The following is a 22,204-nucleotide window of genomic DNA, read 5'->3' as shown; positions in this document are numbered from 1 at the left end:
CAAATTGACCATTTAAATAGAGAGACTGTCTACAAAGTGCTACTATACAGAGGGATCTGCTATCTTCATAAACGAATAAAAGTTAGATTACAGGCACAAATAATTAGGAATTCAAATTGAATGTTCGCATTTATTGCAATAGGAATGAAATATGCATGTGGGGAAGTCTTACTGCTATAGTGCAAGGCATTTGTGAGATCATTGTCTCAACTTGCTTACTTGAGAACCAATATACTTGAACTGTAAATGGTTCAGAAAAGGTTCACTGAACAATTCCAGGGCTGATAAGATTATTTTATGAAGAAAGCTTGAGGATGTTGAACAGATACTCAGTACAATTTAGAAGAACAAGAAGTGAACTTGTTGAAACAGATGAGGGGGCTTGACAGGGTAGATGGTAAGCAGATGTTTCTCACCATGTAAAATTTAGAACTAGAGATTATCATTTTAAAAGTAAGGGACCTCCATTTTAAGATTTAGATAAGCACAGTGAATGAATGAATTGAATTTATTGTCATGTGTACTGAGGCATAGTGAAAAGCTTTGTTTTGCTAGCAATACAGGCAAATCAGATAGTTAAATAGCATAGATAAGTAAATAATAGGTAAACAGCAGCAAAAATGAAAACACAGGTACAGGTGAATGCTAAGAGTTTGTGAGTCTATTCAGTATTCCAACAGAAGTAGAAAGTGTTATGAAACCAGCTGGTGCATGTGTTCAGGCTTCTGTACCTTCTCCCTGATGGTTGTAGTAAAGCATTGCCAGGGTGGGATGGATCTTTAAGAATGCTGGCGGCCTTTCCTTGACTGCAAGCCTGGTAGATAGATTCTATAGATGGGAGGTTGGCCTTTGTGATTGTCCGGGCCAAGTTCATCACTCTCTGTAACCATCTTCGATCTTGAATGGTACACTTGCCATACCAGGTAGAGATACATCCAGACACAGTTCGTCCAAATGAAGAGTCCAAGAAAGCATGCTGTTGATGACCACTCCCAGGAGTTTGACACTCTCCACTCATTCCACCTCTGTACTGTTAATGCGTAGGGGGGCATGAGCACCATCCCACCGAAAGTCAATAATGAGTTCCTTGGTTTTGTTGGCATTGGGAGCTAGGTTGCTCTCAGTGCATCATTTCTCCAGGTCTTCCACCTCCCGTCTTAGTCTGTTTTGTTGCCATGTGAGATTTGACCGACTATGTTGGTGTCATCAGCGAACTTGTAAATGGCATTAGTCTGGTATTTGACAACACAGTCATGGGAATACAGTGAGTACAGTAGGGGGCTGAGTATGCACCCCTGAGGGGCTCCAGTGTTGTGATAGTGAGGATGAAATATTATCCCTAATTTTCCACTGATTGTGACCTGTGGGTCAGGAAACTGAGGATCCAGTTGCAGAGACTGGGGCTTAGTCTGAGATACTAAGTTTAGTAATCAGTGTCACGGGGATAATAGTGTTGAAGGCTGAACTATAGTAAATAAGTAGGATTTTTTTTCCCACTTTGTGACTTTTAGCCTCTTTTGCAGAGAGCAGTGAAAGCTGGGTAATTGAATACATCCAAAGCTGAGTTAGATAGATTTTCCATCAACAAGAAATTAAGCATTATGAGGTACCAGATCAGCCATAATCTTATTGGATGGTGGAGCAGGCTCAAGGCCCCAAAGGACTTTGCTTGCTGTTTTTTTGTTAAAGTTCTTCAGGAATTACCATAATTTTAGCTTGCATTGATCTGAGCCTATCCATATTTCTCCTGTACTTAAAAAAAAGTGAAACCTCTCATGATTGAACTGGTGAACTGGAGCTAACTAATTAGTCTATCATTCCAACAACTTTCATGGATGGGAATGCTATTTAATGGGCTATATTTAAAAGGTAAAAACACACTCCCTCATATTTCTTTTACATGGGTATCTGTCCACTTTTTCAGGACAGTTTCACACATCATTCTCAGGTGTTAGCTTTAGTTGTTCCCTTCCCAAATATAGTGTGTGAAATCAAAAGAAATGGAAAATGGGCTGATGACTCACTGTCACATATATGACATTTCTCCACAACAACAAAATCTACCCCCATGAATACTTCAAATTGCACCTGAAACAAGTAACATTCCAATATCTGTTAGGAAGGAAAATGGAATGTTGATATTTATTGCAAGGGGAAAGAAATGTGAAAGTAGGAAAACCTTGCTACAACTGAACAAGGCATTCATTCAAGAACAGAATTTCTTTTATGTACTAACAAAGCAGTAACAAGAAAGAAACCCAGGAAATAAGTAGAAGTTGTCACCTACAATACATATCAACCTTTTCAGAATGTGAAACAATGCAGATAGAAGCAGACTTGGCAAGGTAAAACACCTTGGGCGGGGGGGAGCTGGGACATGTCCTGCTGCCATGACAGGAATGGGATTAAGAATCTGGCACCTTTGCCCAGTTAAACAAGACAACGAGCAGTGTATCACAGGTTGAGAGCATCCATATCCCAGTCCGAGACAGGATACAGTGAAAGCTCATCATAGATATTGAGAACAGACTAGCTACTGGGAAGCAGGCAGAGATCGAGTCCATTGAAGGACCCAGACTGTAACTGGGGGAATAATCATAAAACCTGAAAAATATTTCAAATAAATATTTTCTGTATGATTCTAAACGAGAAGCCAGAACTTGTTATACTGTTGGAACGCAATCTGAAAACCAAACCAAACAGAGGCTGCATGCTCCTTTTTCAACATTATTCTTAAAGACATCCTTAAATGGTAAGTTTAAATAGAACTCTCATGAGTGTGCCTGAAGGATTTAGAATTTGACAGAGTCTGGGAACAGGATTTGAGTGAATAGTTTCTGAAGACTAATGGGAAGCTTTTAATTCCACATTTTCTTGCTGGAACCTGTGAGTTATTTGCCGGTGGTCCACAACTATTTATAAGGTGTTGTCTCTTGTAAAGTGGTTTAGAAGCTACAGCAAAGTAATAATGTCAACGGCAGCGCAGGTGTCCCTTCAGCTGGCCGTAGGAGCAGTTAGGAAACAGTAGTAGGGTAATATGAAGCTATTGGTGCATATATTGGAAAAACAAATGTGGAAATGATGAATGAAGAGATGCAGGAAGAGGAGGCAGCTACTTGATGCTTTTTTTTGGAGAGTATTGAATTCCAGCCCCAGAGCCAAGTGTAAATGACAAACAGCTTTCTACAATGAACATGGAAACAGGAAAAAGGTTATTCAATGAATAAACAGTAAAGATCTTTATTGGCAATACATTTAGCATGACCCTAAAACCAGATGACCCATAATCCAGATAGGTCAGGAGGCAGTAGCATGTTTTTAAATCAGACAGTGTTGCCCTGATCTGCTACCAGTACAACTTGAGAACTTCTCTTGTGCAGAACCTGTTGACATTCAGTTACATGCAATTCGTATCTGTGTACACTTTTCAGATATACTCAGATTCAGTCACCTGTAGTACCAGCAAGGAAGAACAGTTTCAGCACTGTTCTGGACAAAATGTGGGAAAAGATTAGTATCTGTTCTTCCAGTGTTGCATACATTTTTGAGATGAATTTTGGGAGCAGGACAGAGAAAATTCTGTCTGGTGGAAAAGTGTTTTCTTTTAAAGTAATTAATAATTAGTCAGTCAGTCATTCTCAGTTATTCCTGGCCTTGACCTTACTTCTTAGCACTCAGTCCTCCTTCCAATCTATACATCAAAATTCAACTGAAGTTTTCATTAACTAGGCGTAAGCAGTATACTACTTACTGGCTACTCCAGCAGAAGTACAACATAGGCTGGGATTTTCCAGTTTCGGTATCTCGCTTGCTTTGTGAAAAGGTGGTCACAAACCTTGACTGATCTTTTCTTTTATTCATTCACAGGACGAGGGCATTGCTAGCTCGGTCAACATGCATTGTCTATTCCTAAGTTAAGAGACAACCACATTCCTGTGGGTCTTGAATCACATGTAGGCCAGGCCAGGTAAGGATGGCTGTTTCCTTCCCTAAACTGGTTTCACGGTCATAGTTAAACTCTTAATTGCAGGGGGCTTTAATTTTGTTTTATTGAATTCTGCCATGGCAGAAATTGAACATGGGTCCCCAGAACATTACCTGGGTCTCTAGATTATCAGGCCTGTGATAATACCCCTAAACCGTCACCTCCCCACTGTACCTTCCTCCAATCAGGCAGTTGAGGACTGCAGTGATAAAGTCCCACATAGGAGGTTATTGAACAAAATTAGGGCGCATGGTATTGGGGGCAAAGTACTAACTTGGATTGAAAGTTGGTTGGCTGATAGGAAACAAAGAGTAGTGATAAACGGCTCAATTTCGGAATGGCAGACAGTGACCAGTGGGGTACCGCAGGGATCAGTGCTGGGACCGCAGCTTTTTACAACATATGTTAATGATATAGAAGATGGTATTAGTAATAACATTAGCAAATTTGCTGATGATACTAAGCTGGGTGGCAGGGTGAAATGTGAGGAGGATGTTAGGAGATTACAGGGTGACCTGGACAGGTTAGGTGAGTGGTCAGATACATGGCAGATGCAGTTTAATGTGGATAAATGTATGGTTATCCACTTTGGTGGCAAGAACAGGAAGGCAGATTACCAGCTAAATGGCATCAATTTAGGTAAAGGGGCAGTACAAAGAGATCTGGGTGTTCTTGTACACCAGTCAATGAAGGTAAGCATGCAGGTACAGCAGGTAGTGAAGAAGGCTAATAGCATGCTGGCCTTCATAACAAGAGGGATTGAGTATAGAAGCAAAGAGGTTCTTCTGCAGCTGTACATGGTCCTGGTAAGACCACACCTCGAGTACTGTGTGCAGTTCTGGTCTCCAAATTTGAGGAAAGACATTCTGACTATTAAGGGAATGCAGCATAGGTTCACAAGGTCAATTCCTGGAATGGCGGGATTACCTTATGCTGAGAGACTGGAGCAACTGGGCTTGTATACCCTTGAGTTTAGATTGAGAGGGGATCTGATTGAGACATATAAGATTATTAAAGGATTGGACACTCTGGAGGCAGGAAACATGTTTCCGCTGATGGGTGAGTGCCGAACCAGAAGACACAGCTTAAAAATATGGGGTAGACCATTTAGGACAGAGATGAGGAGAAACTTCTTCACCCAGAGAGTGGTGGCTTTGTGGAATGCTCTGCCCCAGAGGGCAGTTGAGGCCCAGTCTCTGGGTTCATTTAAGAAAGAGTTGGATAGAGCTCTCAAGGATAGTGGAATCAAGGGTTATGGAGATAAGGCAGGAACAGGATACTGACTAAGGATGATCAGCCATGATCATATTGAATGATGGTGCAGGCTCGAAGGGCAGAATGGCCTACTCCTGCACCTATTGTCTATTAACTCTTCTGAAGCTGAAATCCTGCCCAGCAAGTGTTAGCCAATCAGAGGCGAGCAGCTCCCGCACTTCACAGTGTCACCAAAGTGTGCGTCCTGGGGTGACACTCAACATCACAAGGACCGACGTCTCGCGTGAGTATTTCCCTTTTGGGGTTGGAGGGGGTTTCTGAGGATGGGGGACATGAGAGGGGGTATAGAGGCAGGTAGGGTAGCTCTTCGTGGCCCTGCCCTGTATCCAGTGACACAACTGTGCACAAATTAGCACTCCATTCCTGCTAACTGGCAGTCTCCCTGTATGAGTTTACCAGCCAGGTGGTCTAACTCTTATTCATCCCACTTGGAGTTGAATTACTGTAGCCAAGGTGGGAACAGATCCAACAATAAGTTGACTTTGGGCCTTTTCCCCCCAGAACATAATTCATACAGAGGTGGGATAGAAGAACGATTCTGGGAATTAAGTTGTCTTCCCACCTCCATGACTGGATGATTCTACAGATAAAATCAATGAGTGAATGAACAAGGACTTTTGGATGCCCAATCTACCAGCCTTCCCAACCTCTGAACATAATCTATACACAGCAACATTGGGAGAAGTCTGACGTAACCCACAAATACCATGTGGGAACAGGAAAAGTGTTATTTTAAACTAGGAGCGAAAATCAGAGTCAAGTTCATTCTCAAGCCCCAATGGTGGAAATGGCTAAAAATGGCTTCATTAGCTCTCTGAAGTAAATTGGCTTCTTTACATCTGAAACTTAAGAAAATGTCAGATCTGGAGCAAACAAAAGCTGGTGGGTATGGGTAGGGAGCGAACAGGAGGGAGGTAGTCACAAGAAGGGCGAGAACAATATATTGATGAACATTTCCAAAATTATTTCACAAGCTATCTGTATTGTGGGCAGCCAGGTTACTGCATTCTGATATTCCAATAAAAGGCAAAAGAAAAAATTGTGTCAACATTTAAAACCTTCCACATCCCCACACAGTTTCACACAACTGCATTATAGCAGATTTGGTACCAATAGCAATAATGTATAATCCCCAACATAATGAAATAAAAGTTCCTGCAAGTGAATTTGTTTGCATTGACATTTCAATAAAAGTAGAATACAATGCAACAAAGCTGAAAAAAAGAGGATAAATAAAAAAAAATGCAAGGAGGAAACAGATTTTAATTTTCAATAGCTTCAGGATTATCTGAGCTTATAACCCTAGACAGAAATATATCTACACTGCAGATATCTCCTGGTGCTGTGTAATAGAAATATCAACAGGTTGATAAGCTATTATGTAGATTCAGATTCTTTGCTGTTTTTGGTCATATTGGCAAGGAGATCCAGCTCACTTTAAGGTTCAATTTCTTCAGTCACAACATTTATTATCACATCCTCATTGCTCCGGCGAACCACTATTGACAGGTTTGGATCCTTTTTAATGGCTTCACTGACGTCACTGGATGAAGTCACCGATTGTTTATTAATACTAATAATCACATCATTGTCCTTCAGGCCTCCCCTGGGAAGGAAAATAAGAGAATGGCTCATTATTCTGGATTCATTTGACATACACAGACAGACTCAGTGCCATTTTACTGCTCTCCAAATATGTTTTCGTATCTGCTTACACTACACAAAACTTCTGCCAGTGGAATGAGGAACAGGAAAAGACAAATATGCACGAGGATGGCAACCATCATCAGCCATCAACAATAGTTGATGGTTACATTTTTCAAAAGTGGAATTTGCATGTTCTCACCTGGTCTGCATGGATTTTCACCGGGTGCTCCAGTTTCCTCCCACAGTCCAGGTTACATGGATTGACCAATTTAAATTGCCAGAAGTGTTCAGGGATGTGCAAGCTAGGTGGATTAGTCAGGCTAAATGAGGGGTTACAGGGACTTGGGGGCACGGGGGGGTGGGGGGAAGGTGGTGTTGGAATGCTCTGCAGAGGGTCAGTCCAGCCTCGATGAACTGATTGGCCTCTTTCCGCACTGTACACTTTCATTGCTTCTATGACCATTTGACCCAACTTAACTCATCTGTCCTCAAGGTTTCTACAGCTCTCAGCATGGCTTTCAACTGTAACTTAAACAATCTTAAACAATTCAAAACACTTTAAAAACTTCTCAATAATAGGGAAATGCCAGAAAAACTCAGCAGCACCATAAACATTTCTGTTCTGAAGAAAAGTCATGTAGTCTTCCACGAGATTAAAGCTCATACATTAACACCAGTTGCTGTGGTGTCCCGAGAATTGTGATGATCTTATAACGAATTCTAAGTTAAGAGACACCCTCTCTTTCTATTACTTTCTTACTGTCAAAGACCATGGTTTTCTATCAACATTGTGAACTATTCTTCTGCCCTAACAACTAAAGGTCTGGAGAAACAACAGTTCTGGTAGCATCTGTAGTCACAGTAAAACAGTGAACGTTTCAAGTCCAATATGACTTTTCATCAAAAATAAATATTTATGACCTCTTGCTTTGGATCTCGCCACTTCAGCAGGAACACAACAATTTCCTTCCAGCTTGCATTAGAAACTTTCAAAAGCTGCTACTTTTTTTGGAACTATCTTGCACTCTTCAATTCCTGGGTAGTCTCTTCCTGTTGACATGCACATAAGTCAGCTGGTAAACACTGAAAATGAAAAAACCTTGTACAGAACAGAATAAGATTGTGACATTGCAATTGCTCATGTCTCAAGTAGACATTACTATCAATATTATTGGATGACACAGGGAGACAAACTTGGGAGATGGCGAAACTAGGGTCTTAAGATGGTACCTTCCCTTCCTTTTCCCCTACCAGTTAGCCCCTTGGCATGCATTCATATAGGGAGCATATCAACTTGCTGGTGAATGCACTGGCTCTGTTCATGTTTACTCAAATAAACTGTATCTCATTGATTGTCCAAGAAAAACTGGAGAGGAACAATTAGATGACTTGAGTACTAGTGGTATTTCAGCAAGATAGCTCCAAATATAAAAAGGTCCTAAGAATGTTCCATTCAAAATTACAGGAGTTGGGAACTAACTAGGTAGTTGCTAATAAACATTTTGCTCTACTTCCCTTATTTATTATTTGTTAGCTGTACTTATTTTCAAGTAGCTGTTTAATCTTAAATTTTAAATTATACTCGGAGATTTGGAAGGAAGAAATATTTCACAAAGATCTTCTTGAACACAAATGCATAAAATACTATAACTGTGGGAAATATCTAATCTGGAGAAAGACTGCTCGCTTAACAGAAGCCTAGATATAGAAAATAGGAACGGAAGTAGGCCATTCAGTCCTCTGAGCCTGCTCTGCCATTCAATAAGATTATGGCCAATGATCCATTTCAGTACACTGTTCTTACTTTTACCTGAACCCTTTGATCATTTTAACCCTAAGAATTGTATCTAACTCCTTCCTTGAAACTTTCAATGTTTTGCCATCAACTGCTTTCTGTGGCAGAGAATTCCACAGACTCATAACTCTCTGGGTGAAGACTTATCTTATCTCAGTCCTAACTGGCCTACCCCATATCCTCAGATTGCGACGCTCCACATGCACTAACGCTTGGCAAGTTTGAAAAGGTATTCATTATATCATTTAGAGGAAAATTTCCAACCTCAGCTTGCAAAACTGGAATCAAACAATTTCACAGCCCCATAATCACTGTGTATTTTGGCAGCAGGCAAAGTCTGGGTGCAGAGTGTGGACTGTGGTAGTTTGGGTTCTGAGTGACTTAAGTTCATAACAGGGTTCTAAATAGTGTAGCCCCAAAGAGCAGTTCAGATGGGGAGGTGAAGGCCTAACGGCGTTATTGCTGGATTGATCGTTCAGAGAGTCAGATAATGCTCTGGGGACCCAGGTTCGAATCTTGCCAAAGCAGATGGCGGAATTTGAAATCAATTAAAAATAATCTGGAATGAAAAGTCAAACATTGACTAATGGAATCCATTGTAGATTGTCAGAAAAACCCATCTGGTTCACTAGTGTCTTTCGGGAAGGAAACTGCTGCTTGTACCTGATCTGGCCTATACATGACTCCTGACCCAAAGCAATGTGGCTGAATCTTAACTGCCCTCTAGACAATTAAGGATAGGCAATAAATGTTAGCCTGGCCAGTAACGCCCTTATCCCATGCATGAATTTTTAAAAAAAAGCATAGCCCTGACCTGCTCCAGGAGGTGGCCTGTGACCTTTGGAGTCCATTTTCAGTTTGACAGCAGTCCTTCAGCTATTCTTTTGTACATTTTTTAATGCCAAATTTTGGCACTCTATTATTTCCCTGTTGCACCGGTGTTATTATTGTCTGACTTTTGAAAAACAAAATCGTGCAACCGCTCTGTAAATCACCACGATAGCACAATTCATCGCTTGCATCCTTCACTCTAATTCAGACCTTATCACATCCATGTCAACTATTGTGAAGCACTACCAGAGATCTGCATCTGATTATATATCTGCTCCATTGCTAACAGCACTTACTTCAAGCTCCATAATATCACCCAATTCCACTGCTGGACAGGGTAGATGTTGGGAAGAGGTTTCATTGGTTGGAGAGACTAGGACCCGAGGGGACAGCCTTAGAGTAAAGGGAAGATCTTTTAGAAAGGAGATAAAGAGAAACTTCTTTAGCCAGACAGTGGTGAAACTATGGATGAATTCATTGCTACAGAAGGCTGTGGAGGCCAGGTCATTGAGTATTTTCAAGATGGAAATAAACAGGTTCTCGAGTATCAGCAGAATCAAGGGTTATGTGGAGAAAGCAGGAGAATGGGAGTGAGAAACTTATAAGCCATGACTGAATGGTGGACCAGACTCAATGGACTGAATGGCCTAATTTCTGCTCCTGTGTCTTATTTTTAATTATAATGTATAATGGCATACATAAGATTGGGTCACCAGAATAGACATTATACCAATATCAAACACCTACATACTCCCTAACACACAAAATGAAATGTATTTCAGTAGAAGCCTAAGTTTCAACAATTCATAGAAGACAACAAAATAATTTGTTGGCATTTCAATACTAAAACCTTAGTTCATATTTACCTAGTTTTAAACAAAAGTTCCATTAAATTTAGCACCATCTATTTCATTTTGAAGTAACTTGACCTATCACAGGTGAATTCCTTTACAAACCATTGATTGGGATGATGGAATCCATCCGACAGATATGCAACTGGACAGGGGACTGAGGAAAAAAAAGTCCAGAAGCTCTGGTTTTTGTCAGAAGCAGCAGCAGCAGCAGCAGCAGCAGCAATCAGGGAAGAATACAGTAGAGTAATATTTCCTGTTACCACAGGTTAATTATTACTGCTTAAAGCCTTTGGAAATCCCTGAAATTTCACTTTAAAGTGGATTCAGTCTTTCAAGAGCAGTTGCAGGATTTTAGATCTGGGAATGTACATTGTATCATTTTTCTCCTGGCCTCTTATTTAGAATATCATACCTCAATCTGAAAGCCGCTCTGTTCTAAAGCCTCCAAATAACATTGGCAAACTTTTGGGAGAAGATTTGTAGCTCGGGTGCTCGTTGTTGTGGTCCTGTTTGCCGAGCTGGGAATTTGTGATGCAGACGTTTCGTCCCCTGTCTAGGTGACATCCTCAGTGCTTGGGAGCCTCCTGTGAAGCACTTGTGATGTTTCCTCCTGCATTTATAGTGATTTGTACCTGCCGCTTCCTGTTGTCAGAGAACAGCCAGGGAATTCCTAGAGGCATGGCACTCATCCACAGATTCAATCAATAAGCACATCGACCTGGACCCAATATACCGGCCACTGCAATGGACAGCTGGAACTGACAACCGGAAGCGGCAGATTCAAACCACTACAAATGCCAGAGGAAACATCACAGAAGCGCTTCACAGGAGGCTCCCAAGCACTAAGGATGTCACCTAGACAGGGGACGAAACGTCTGCAACACAAATTCCCAGCTCGGCAAACAGAACCACAACAACATTGGCATAAAAATGAGTTTTTTAATAATAATTTCCAACTTGGATTTGCTTTAATTTTTAAAATTAAGGAACGTTGGGCATTTCAATGTAATGCCCATCATTATGGAGTAAAAGTCAATGCAATTCAATGGTTTTCATACCAAATAGTTTTCTAGAAGGATTCAGATGAGAGCTTAGAAGTACAAGGCATGTTTAAACAAATGGAAGTTATTTCCTTCACTTACCTGGAAGCTGGTGTTCGTGGAAGGACCTCAATGATGTAGGCTCCAGCATTAACATCAGGAAAATCCTTCTGACGCTCTTTCAGTTCCTTTGCAAGGCTGAAAAACAACTAAGACTCTGAAAAACTATACAAATTCACATAGAAAGCTTCACCAAATCTCTCTTATTTAGCAATTTTACTTTTTGGTCAAAGCAAGATTATCTTCCCATAATGGGATACTGAACCCAGATGCTGAGATGGATCACTACTATGTTTGAAGTTATTGTGGTAACAATCTGAGTCAATTTGTTTCATAAATTTAAGTAGAAAAACCATTGAATATCATGCAAATGATTCTACACTTGCTATCAACCTAGCATTAATTTTGATTGGTCCGCCACATTTATTTCTCTAATTTTGTCGCTTGATTCAACTAAATTGAAGATTTTTCTCATTCCCATACTGTTGCTTCCAAATCCATCCTTGTCCCATTGCTCTTCAGCTACACTTTTCCCTGTGATACTGTCATCTTTAGGCATACGGTCAGCTTTCCCAAAAAGAAACACCCTGATTCTACCACCCTACCAGTATCTCTGGTGGACATCCCCATTTGAGCTATAAAGTACTCCTGCGCAAAGCTAGAAGATTGTAACCAGTAGTTGCAACAACTTTCAATGCATCTCATATCTCAAGTTCAGGTTCAAATTTAACAATTAACACAGCGTTCATTACAACAGCATCCATTTTTTCTTCATAAAATTAACTCCTGAGCATATGCATTAAGCTTGAGATTCTACATTAATTTGCAAGAAATTTACGACTTCAGAGATTTCAGATTTCACTGGCTCCTTGTTAGCTGAGAGTTCCTTTGATACAGGTTTTTAAATTGTCTCAATTGCAGACTCCCTTTGCCCTCTTGCAGCTTCCTTCTTCCCCCACATCCCACTACAGCCTCATTGTGTCCTCAACCTGTGCACAGCCTCCCACTTTGAGAGTCCCCATTCTCCTTGCAGTCTTTGTTCACCCATCCTCCCTGGGTTGCTTCCCCACCCCCCCCCGTCCCATCCCCAGATGCTCCTTCCCCACTTCAAATGCCCTTTCACCCCCTCGCCCACCCCCATAGCCCTTTCATTCATGGGGAACTACGGGAAGAAAGTCCAGTATGCAGGGTCAGAACGTAATTAGAAAAGCCAATAAAATACTACTATTCATTGTGAGGGGATGTGAATACAAAAGGAGGCAGGTTGTGCTCCAGTTGTACAGGGTATTAGTGAAACCACATCTGGAGTACTGTGTACAGTACTGATCACCTTACTTAAGGAAGGAAATGCATTGGAAGCTGTTCAGACATTTGCCAAACTAATTCCCTTGGATTGAGTGGACTGTCTTATCAGGAAAGGTCAGACAGATTGGGCTTCTACCTGCTGGGAGTGTAGTCAGTAAGAAGTGACTTAATTGAAACATACAGGGTCTTGATAGGGTAGATGTGGAGAGGATGTTTCTTGTTGTTGAAAAATCCAGAACAATTTACAAATAAAGGGTGATTTTGTTTTCACAAAGATTGAGTCAGATATCTCCACCATCCCTAAAGTTCATTCAAAACTCTTGTTTTCCACATCCAATTCTGCAATAAGTTCTATTAGTTCACAGAGTTTGTCCTACATTAACTGTCAGTCCACAGTACAATATAAAATTCTCATCCTTCTATTTACTTCCATGCACTGTCTTGTCATTTCTATAATGCTGCAAGCCACCTCTCAAATACCACCATCAGGGATCGGCATGTAAAGACGAAAAGTCCTGCATAATATGAAATACCCATTACAATCCATGAAAATATACAACTATATTAAGATAAATCAGTAATTTTCTTTTTTCCATGATCTTAATAAACTGACTAGATCCTAAAAGAATCAGGATTTGCCAAGTACATTTGTATGGTCCTATATAATTTGTCCCATAAGTATGACTGAAAATCCTTTTCAGAGGACAAACTATCTTAACAAATCAATGTCACCAGTACATTCAAGATCTATTGGTAATTCCCAAAGTGACCAGCTTAAAAAATTTTGATCCATTTTATATTGAATTACCAGAATTGTGTTTCTTTTGAGCCTCCAATATAAAACATTGCAGTAATGTAGCTTAGGAGCAAATGAAGAGTTAAGCCAATTTCATAGTTTTTAAAAGTTATATTCATTCAGCAGCAAGCATTTATCACATCTTAATGCTTAGCAGTTAATTGCAGTCACGTTAGGCATAACTATTTATAGCACAAGGTGAAGTAACTAAAAATCAATGCTCAACCAAAGTAGTGGACTTCGGTGTCAGCCTCTACTGGAGTGCTGAATGGCTATTTGACCCAATAGTGACAAGCTTACAATTTTGCCAACCCAATAGAAAATAGTCAATCAATGCTAAGTATTCATATCATATTAACCATCAAGAGGGTAAGTGGCTTACAGCTTCATATTCCAGAGGGTGATTGTTTACAATGAAACAGAAACAGGACAAAATAGTTTAGGATTCATATTACAAACCTCCAACACAAATTGTAACCTTTAAAAACTAGCTTATTTTACAGCTCTAGCTCCATGCAAAACATCTCCCAGGCTTACTCACCTAGGGGTAAGTGTAATCATCCTAACGCCTAGATATCTCTTTTTTATTGGAACCTGCCCTGAAAAAAACAACATAAGAAAACAAATTTAGTTGGAAAGGAATATTCCTCTGGTAAACATTAGATTTACGAACACATTTTACATGATCGTTGTCTACCCAGATTTTCAATGTATCTATTAGAATATTATTGGGCCATCAAAAAATAAGTGTTATTCCTTTAACCTTATAATTTCACCAGAGACACTTAACAATGGAAATTCTCACAAACACTCTTATAATGTTGTTACATAAAGCAAATGAAAGAATCCTGACACAAAATTATTAGTGCATAATTGGGAAAGGAATTGTGCAACTGTTGTTTCTCAAAAATGTTCCAGCCCAAAGTTGCCATCGTTTGAGGTTAGCAGGGAAAAAAAAAATCTTTGTACTGTTTAAGACCTGCATTAATTAAAAGATGCGAGTCAGAACACATTTTGGAGTTACAATACAGGGCTCTCTTAACAACAGGCTATTGATTGCAAAGAGATTGCTTTACAAATTTCTTGTTTTAAGTGACAATATTGCAGTTATGAAAGAGGGAACAATTTGTTCATGTTATTAATGAACATCTGGCAGTAACTTCAAACAAGAAGAAAGTTAGCCACCAGGATACTCAAACACCAGCTAGCCACAAAAAGACACGACCCTCTCTCCTTCATATCCCTACACACGGATAAAAAAAAACACCAATTCGACTGGGACAACACATCTATCCTGGGACAGGCTAAGTAAAGACATGCCAGAGAATTCCGAGAGTCCTGGCACTCCAACCACAATGCCATAAACAAACACATAGATCACGATACCATCTATCAACCCCTCAGAATGTGAACAGGAAATGACATCACTACAAACCCCAGGAACCCCATCTAGGGCAAACATATAAATAGAAAGCAAGAGATAACAGCTTCGCTTCACTTGGAGGTTGCCACTGATGATGTTACCCAGCCAGGTAATGAAACATCTGGATATCAAACCTACAGCTCAGCGAGCAAACCGACACCCTAAACCTCAACCTGAGCTACAAACCTTCACAAACCTTGCAAAAAGTAACTTCAATCAATGCAGATAGACAGAACCTCCACTTAAGTCTTGTCCATTCTTTCAATTTATCTATATAATGACTAGAAGTCTGAGCCATTAGGAATCAAACTTAATTGAAGACATTTTTGAAAATTGGCAATGGATAACATAATGCCATTAAAAGTGGGCTCATGTTTTGGTTCTTCTACTCTGACATTAACATAGGCTCTAGCTCGAAAGTGGACAGCATTGTCTCATATGAATCCAATTTTCAAACAATTGCACTAAAAGAAATATAGTGCCTGTCAGCATTTGCAAGGGATAAATAATATCAGTACATATTAATGTCCTAAAGTAATTATAATTCTAGAAGCCATCTACTTATTCAACCTGAAGAATGGTGAACTATCTTTGCAACACTTAGTGCAGTGAGTCACAACTGGGACAATCTAAAGAAAATGTACAGTGTGATTTATGGGCCCTTCTATAAAATTCTCTATTATCCACTAAAACATAAAATGTCAAGATTTTGATTCACCTTTTTCCTGACAGTATTTTAAATACAAGACTGTTTTGATCCAGAGAGTGCATGAAGTTTCTCTTCTTTATTTGTCTTTTTCTCTTTTCAATTGTGGATTTTAATGAGAGCTCCATATTTGTTTGAGAACCTAGTGCACCCCACACCAATCCCCACCCCAAAATCTGATGAGGGTCCTTGATTTTGGCTGTAAGCCACCTTTGTAAATTGGGAGTCTGAAATGGTAATTCATAGCTCCTTTTCACATTGATGTACTATATATATGTCAATTGCACACTTCCTACTCCCACTTCCAAGTTGCACTATTATTGTCCAAGTTTCCTTCACATGACTGTTGTCTCTGTTTCTGTTCCATTATTATTGCTTCCTTGCCATTTGTTACATTATGGCTGTCCTTACCTCCTTCACATGACTAACACCATTACCTAACTGTCACAGCTTCTCGAAGCCTACAAAATAGACTAATGGTTACAACTGTCACTTCACAAACACAGTATTAGAAATTTGAGATGATTCCAGCATGGTTTCCAAGGTCATACTTGGTGATTTTCAATTAAAAATGACTGCACCATCTGCTGGATCAGAGCTGGATGTGCAATGTAGCATGAATTTGTTCTCCAATGGAAGCGAATACTTTAGCTTTACAATCAGCACAAGGAGAACTGAAGTTAATGTACCAGCCTGCTCTAGAAAGCCTATCTCAAACCCAACATTTCAATCCATGACCAGAACCCATCAACAGTGGCTAAGTTCATTCATCTCAGTAGCTCAATGCCTCGGGGCTCTCTGTGGATGAGACACAGGCAACCTTCGAACATCAGTCAGAGAAGGAACAAGAGTACATCTGCCGACCAAACTTAAGAGCCTAGATGGCAATAATCCTGCCAACTTTGTTCTTTGTATATCGACCATGGACTGCGCTCGAATGCCAGGACAAGAAGCTCTAATACCTTCATGCGAGCTGCCTGCAGAGGTTTCTGTAGTTCAGATGGCAGGGCAAAATACCAGGCAACAAGGTACTCGCCTAAGTTGGCCTGCCAAAAAATCCACACCAGTTTGAGACCATTACAACAAAGTTGGGATGCCTGTGTAATCAGAATGCCTGACACTCACTCACCAAAAGAAAACTTGTACGGGGTATTCAAGCTTGTGGCGAGTGCTCATTACCATAAGGACACACTGAATGCTTCATTTAGGAGCTTTAATATCTGCATGGAATCCAAGGAGAAAACTCCCCATGATTGCTGCACCTCTACAGCCAAGTACAATCACACAGCACAGAAACAGATCCTTTGGTCCAATCAATCCATGCCAAATATAATCCCAAACTAAACTCGACCCACCTGCCTAGTCTGGCTCATATCCCTCCAACTCTTTCCTATTCATGTACTTACCCAAGGGTCGTTTAAACATTGTAATTGTATCCACATTCATCACTTCCTCAGGAAGTTCATTCCACATGCGAACCACCTTCTGTGGAAAGAATTTCCCCTCATGTCATGTCTTTTTTAAATCACTCTCCTCTCACCTTAAAAACAAACAGTGTCCCCCAAGTCTTGAAATGCCCCATCCTAGAGAAAAGACAACTACCAACTTTAATCGACAGTTTTTCTTATACACCTCTATCAGGTCACCGCTCAACCTCCTACGCTCCAGTGAAATAAATCCCAGCCTATCTTTATAACTCAAATCTTCCATATCCGGCAACGTCCTGATAAATCTCTTGAACCCTCTCCAACTTAATAATGCCCTCCTTATAACTGGGAGACCAGAGTTAGACACAGATTTCCAGAGGAAGCTGTATGTTTCTTCTGGAATAAAGTGCATATCCGAGGCAGAGAGAAAATGTAAGGAGAGGAAATCCAAGCTAACAATCCTTCAAAAGCTCAACTGCTTGCAGTAGCTTATCTGATTTGTAGCACATAAATGTAAACAAACAAGGTAGTCTGCCATTCAACAAGATAATGGCTGATATGATTGTAACCTCAAATCTGCATTCATGCCTACCAGCTTTCACTCCTTAGTGAACAAGAATCTTTCTACCTCAGCCTTAAAAAGTATTCAAGTATTATGCCTCCACCACCTTTTCAGAATGTGATTTGCTCCTTTGTCCATCTTTGAAACAAACCTATGAAGAGGTCAGAAGATGACTGGCCCAGTGTGAGCGTCAATGAGCAGGTTATTGTTGAGAAATTTCCAGTTGATAGCTGGGGTCATTGACAGTGCTGATAGTGTAGGCTGATAGGACAGTAATTGGCTGAATTGATTTGCCCCACTCTTTGCACAGGACAGAATTGTATAATTTCCCATATTGTCAGGCAGATGCCAATGTTGTAGCTGTATCGGAATAAGGGCTCCGCTACAACGAAGCCCATTTGTAACCAACTCTAACAGAGTCATTTAGATTAGATTAGATTACTTACAGTGTGGAAAACAGGCCCTTCGGCCCAACAAGTCCACACCACCCCGCCGAAGCACAACCCACCCATACCCCTACATCAACCCCTACCTAACACTACGGGCAATTTAGCATGGCCAATTCACCTGGCCTGCACATTTTTGGAGTGTGGGAGGAAACCGGAGCACCCGGAGGAAACCCACGCAGACACAGGGAGAACATGCAAACTCCACACAGAGAGCCGCCTGAGGCGGGAAATGAACCCGGGTCTCTGGCGGTGTGAGGCAACAGTGCTAACCACTGTGCCACCGTGCTGCCCAAATCCAAAATGATTTCCACATCCCTGGCATCTGTTCATCTATCTGCATTTTCTTCCTTGTCCAACTATAATCACATTTTCCTTTAGAAAGGGTTAAACATTTCCATCTCAGCTGCTCAAGTATGAGCAATCCTGTGCACGCTAGGAATTTGTGCATGACTGGCCAGACCCACTGCATGAGCCAAAATATCCAAGGGACAGAAATAAATTACTTTGAGCCCATCAACCCAAGCTGGATATGAATTCAGACTGCACGGAAGGACCAACCAATATGATAACCAATTGAGTATTCAGAAAGTTTTCTATTTGAGAACCAATTTGTATTTTCTGGAACTACCTTAATATTCACCAAAGCTTTGGTATGGTTTCTTCATTGTCCCACACCGGTACCCTCCTTTGTCCTCTTGAACAAGCAGTGAGCGATCCCAGATGCTATCAATGGCAGTTTGCAATTAGTTGATGGACAAGAGCAACACATGCTAATCCTGATTTCTAATTCTGCTTCAGGAGAATTCTCCTTTTGGGAAATCTCAACTGCCAAACACTTCTCAGCACAGAGTGCCAGGACATGATCTCACCACAAATGGATGCTTTAACTATATTGATTTCAGATTTTGTAACTTCCAAAATTCCAGAAGAAAATTTAGAAATGTCACAGCACATTAAAATAAATTTATTAAAATAAATTAAAAAGAGCAAAAAAATCTGGAGTATACCTTTCGCTTGTCGGTCATAAGATTCAACTAAAAACTGTCGAATTTTGTCTGATGGAATTGCAAATGATATTCCAGCAGTCACCTTCAAGGTATTAATTCCAACAACTTCACCATCCTAAATGAAACAGCATACAGACATGCAATTAACCAGTTACTTTGTCAGAATATAGAAACTTATTTGCATTAGGCAGAAATCCACACAGAGTGCAAAGAAATTGAGAAATGTGAAGTGGTCATGTACATTTCTGTCTCAGTGTCAATGCAGGGTTAGGTTAAAATCCCAACAACTATTTTGAAATCTTCTTTGAAAGATTAGTGTACAATTATAAAGAGAAAAATGTAATAAAGCCTAATGAAAATTAGGCTGTTATCACACAAATCAGAAAAAAAAAGACTCTTACCAAATTCACCAATGGTCCCCCCGAGTTTCCATACTATGGAATAGAAGAGAAATAATTTTCAAGTTAAGATATGGATTATGGCAAAAGTTTATGAGTTAATTCTTTTCCCCCCCCCACATAAAAGTGCACCTCTGTCAAACATACATTGATAATTGCATCCGTCTGAATGTAATCGATATCGGAATTTCGAAGGCCCAGTTCCTTTCCTCCTCGCTGCGTTGTGCTCACTATTCCTGTGGTCACTGTGTTTTGCAGGGAAAAAGGGCTTCCAATGGCAACCACAAACTCACCAGGTCTCAAGTCTGTAGAGCGACCTAGCAGCAGCACTGGCAATTTACCCTAGCAACAAAGTAGCAAAACTGTTATGGCAGTTGCTTGGTTACACTGTGATGTAAATACTGTAAGCCATTAAGAGAAATATGATTAATTATGACTAATTAAAAAATCATGTTTAAATCTCTCTCACATTCTCCAAAATCCACAAACTAGGTGGGGTAATTGATGACAAAGTTTGCTAAATATTCTGTGCCACACCACAGACTGGTGGGATGCATGTTCCTATCTTAATGTTCAGGACAGGGCTGAGGCCCTATAATTTAAGCAGAAAAATTAAGAGGTGAAAAAGTGACTTGGATGAGGAGGCTGAGGGGTGGGTTAGTAAATTTGCAGATGACACAAAGGTTGGAGGTGCCGTCGATAGTATTGAGCACTATTGCAGGCTGCAGTGCGACATTGACAGGACACAGAGCTGGGCTGAGAAATGGCAGATGGAGTTCAACCTGGAGAAATGCGAAGTGATGCATTTTGGAAGGTCAAACTCGAATGCTGAATATAGGATTAGAGACAGGATTCTTGGCAGTGTGGAGGAACAGAGGGATCTGGGTGTGCAAGTACATAGATCCCTCAAAGTTGCCACTCAAGTGGATAGGGTTGTTAAGAAAGCATATGGTGTTTTGGCTTTCATTAACAGGGGGAAATCGAGTTTAAGAGCCATGAGATTTTGCTACAGCTCTACAAGTCCCTGGTGAGATCACACTTGGAGTACTGTGTCCAGTTCTGATTGCCCTACTACAGGAAAAATACAGAGGCTTTGGAGAGGGTGCAAAGAAGGTTTACCGGGATGCTGCCTGGACTCGAGGGCTTGCCTTAAGAAGAGAGGTTGAACAAGCTCAGACTTTTCTCTCTGGAGAGAAGGAGGAAGAGAGGAGACCTGATCGAGGTATACAAGGTAATGAGGGGAATAGATAGAATCAAAAGCCAGAGACTTTTCCCCAATGCAGGACTGACTGGTACGAGTGGTCATAGTTTGAAGATATTAGGAGAGAGGTATCGAGCAGACATCAGAGGGAGGTTCTTTATGCAGAGAGTTGTGAATGTATGAAATGTGATGTCAGCGGTGGCGGTGGAAGCAGAGTCATTAGGGACACTTAAGTTGGACATGCACATGGCTAGCAGTGAGTTGAGGGATGCGTAGATTATTATATTTTACATTACCTTAGCACAATGTCATGGGCCAAAGGGCCTGTTCTGTGCTGTATTTTTCTATGTTCTATGTTCTATGAATCAGTTAAACTGAAAGCTCTGCTCAACTATTAATGCTCAGCAGACAAATATCAAAGACAGAATGCAGTTCTTTCCTCTGCCATTTTTCTCAAGAATAGTGAAGGGGTAGTAGGCCTAAAGTGGGGAATATTTTTAAAAATGTACTCTTTCATGAGAAATGCATATTGTTGTAACTAGTACATGTTGGCCCTCCTTCATTGCACTTGAAACTAAGTAGGCTTGTTAAACTAATTTCAGAGAACAGTTCAGAATAAACCACATTGCTGTGGATCTAAAGTCACGTCAGACTGGCCAAGGGCATTTAATAACTCAGATGTTTTTGTAGTCATCATTTCTAAGACTATGTCCCACAAGGAAAAAGAATAACTGGAGAGAGAATAGGACCCCTCAAAGGGTCAAAGCAGACATGTATGTGTAAAACCGCATGAGATGAACAAGGATCTCAATGATTACCATGGAAAAAGACCAGAATACTTGGGAACCTGGCAAAGTTAGTGGTGATATTTCAGGGCCAGTCCGTATCACAGTAGAGGTGGTGTTGGATGTATTAGAATGTATGAAAGTGGCTAAATCTTCTGGCCCCGACCGGATATATCCAAGAACACTGCAAGAAGCTAGAGAAGAAATTGTGGGAGAGCCAAGCTGATATTTTTGCATCATCGTTAGCCATGGGTGAAGCCTTGGCAGACTGGACGGTAGCAAATGTGTCATTATTCACTAAGGGCTGCAAAGAAAAGCCGAGGAACTATAGACCAGTAAGCTGAACATCTGTGGTGGGCATGTCACTTGAGAAGAGTTTGACGGATTATATACACACACGCATTTGGAAAGACAGGGTTTGAATAGGAGTAGTCAGCATGGCTTTGTGAGTGGGAGATCATGCCTCACAGATTTGTTAGAGTTCTTTAATGAAGTGGCCAGGAAGGTTGATGAGGATAGGGCAGTAGCCACAGCCTATATGGATTTAAGTAAGGCCTTTGATAAGGTCTCATACAGTCGGCTGCGCTGGAAGGTTAGATCGCATGGATTCCAGGGCAAGCTGGAAAACTGGAAACACAATTAGCTTGATTGTAGGAAA

General features: G+C 40.6%; 1 protein-coding gene across 1 annotated transcript in view; it reads right to left on the bottom strand.

The window, feature by feature from the left end:
* Positions 1–3,218: 3,218 nt before the first annotated feature.
* Positions 3,219–22,204, bottom strand: part of htra1b (HtrA serine peptidase 1b) — a 53,241-nt gene continuing 34,255 nt past the window's right edge. The window contains exons 4-9 of the mRNA XM_072557501.1: positions 19,708–19,902; positions 19,564–19,596; positions 19,163–19,277; positions 14,130–14,187; positions 11,530–11,625; positions 3,219–6,866 (exon numbers count right to left, since the gene is read on the bottom strand). Of these exons, the coding sequence (XP_072413602.1) occupies positions 6,698–6,866; positions 11,530–11,625; positions 14,130–14,187; positions 19,163–19,277; positions 19,564–19,596; positions 19,708–19,902 (666 nt within the window). The 3' untranslated portion in view covers positions 3,219–6,697. The remainder of the gene's footprint in view (positions 6,867–11,529; positions 11,626–14,129; positions 14,188–19,162; positions 19,278–19,563; positions 19,597–19,707; positions 19,903–22,204) is intronic.

Source organism: Chiloscyllium punctatum, chromosome 38, assembly GCF_047496795.1.
Source record: "Chiloscyllium punctatum isolate Juve2018m chromosome 38, sChiPun1.3, whole genome shotgun sequence".
NCBI lineage: Eukaryota > Metazoa > Chordata > Chondrichthyes > Orectolobiformes > Hemiscylliidae > Chiloscyllium > Chiloscyllium punctatum.
The sequence above is the reverse complement of the archived record's forward strand: the minus strand, read 5'-3'. Positions and strand labels throughout refer to the sequence as shown.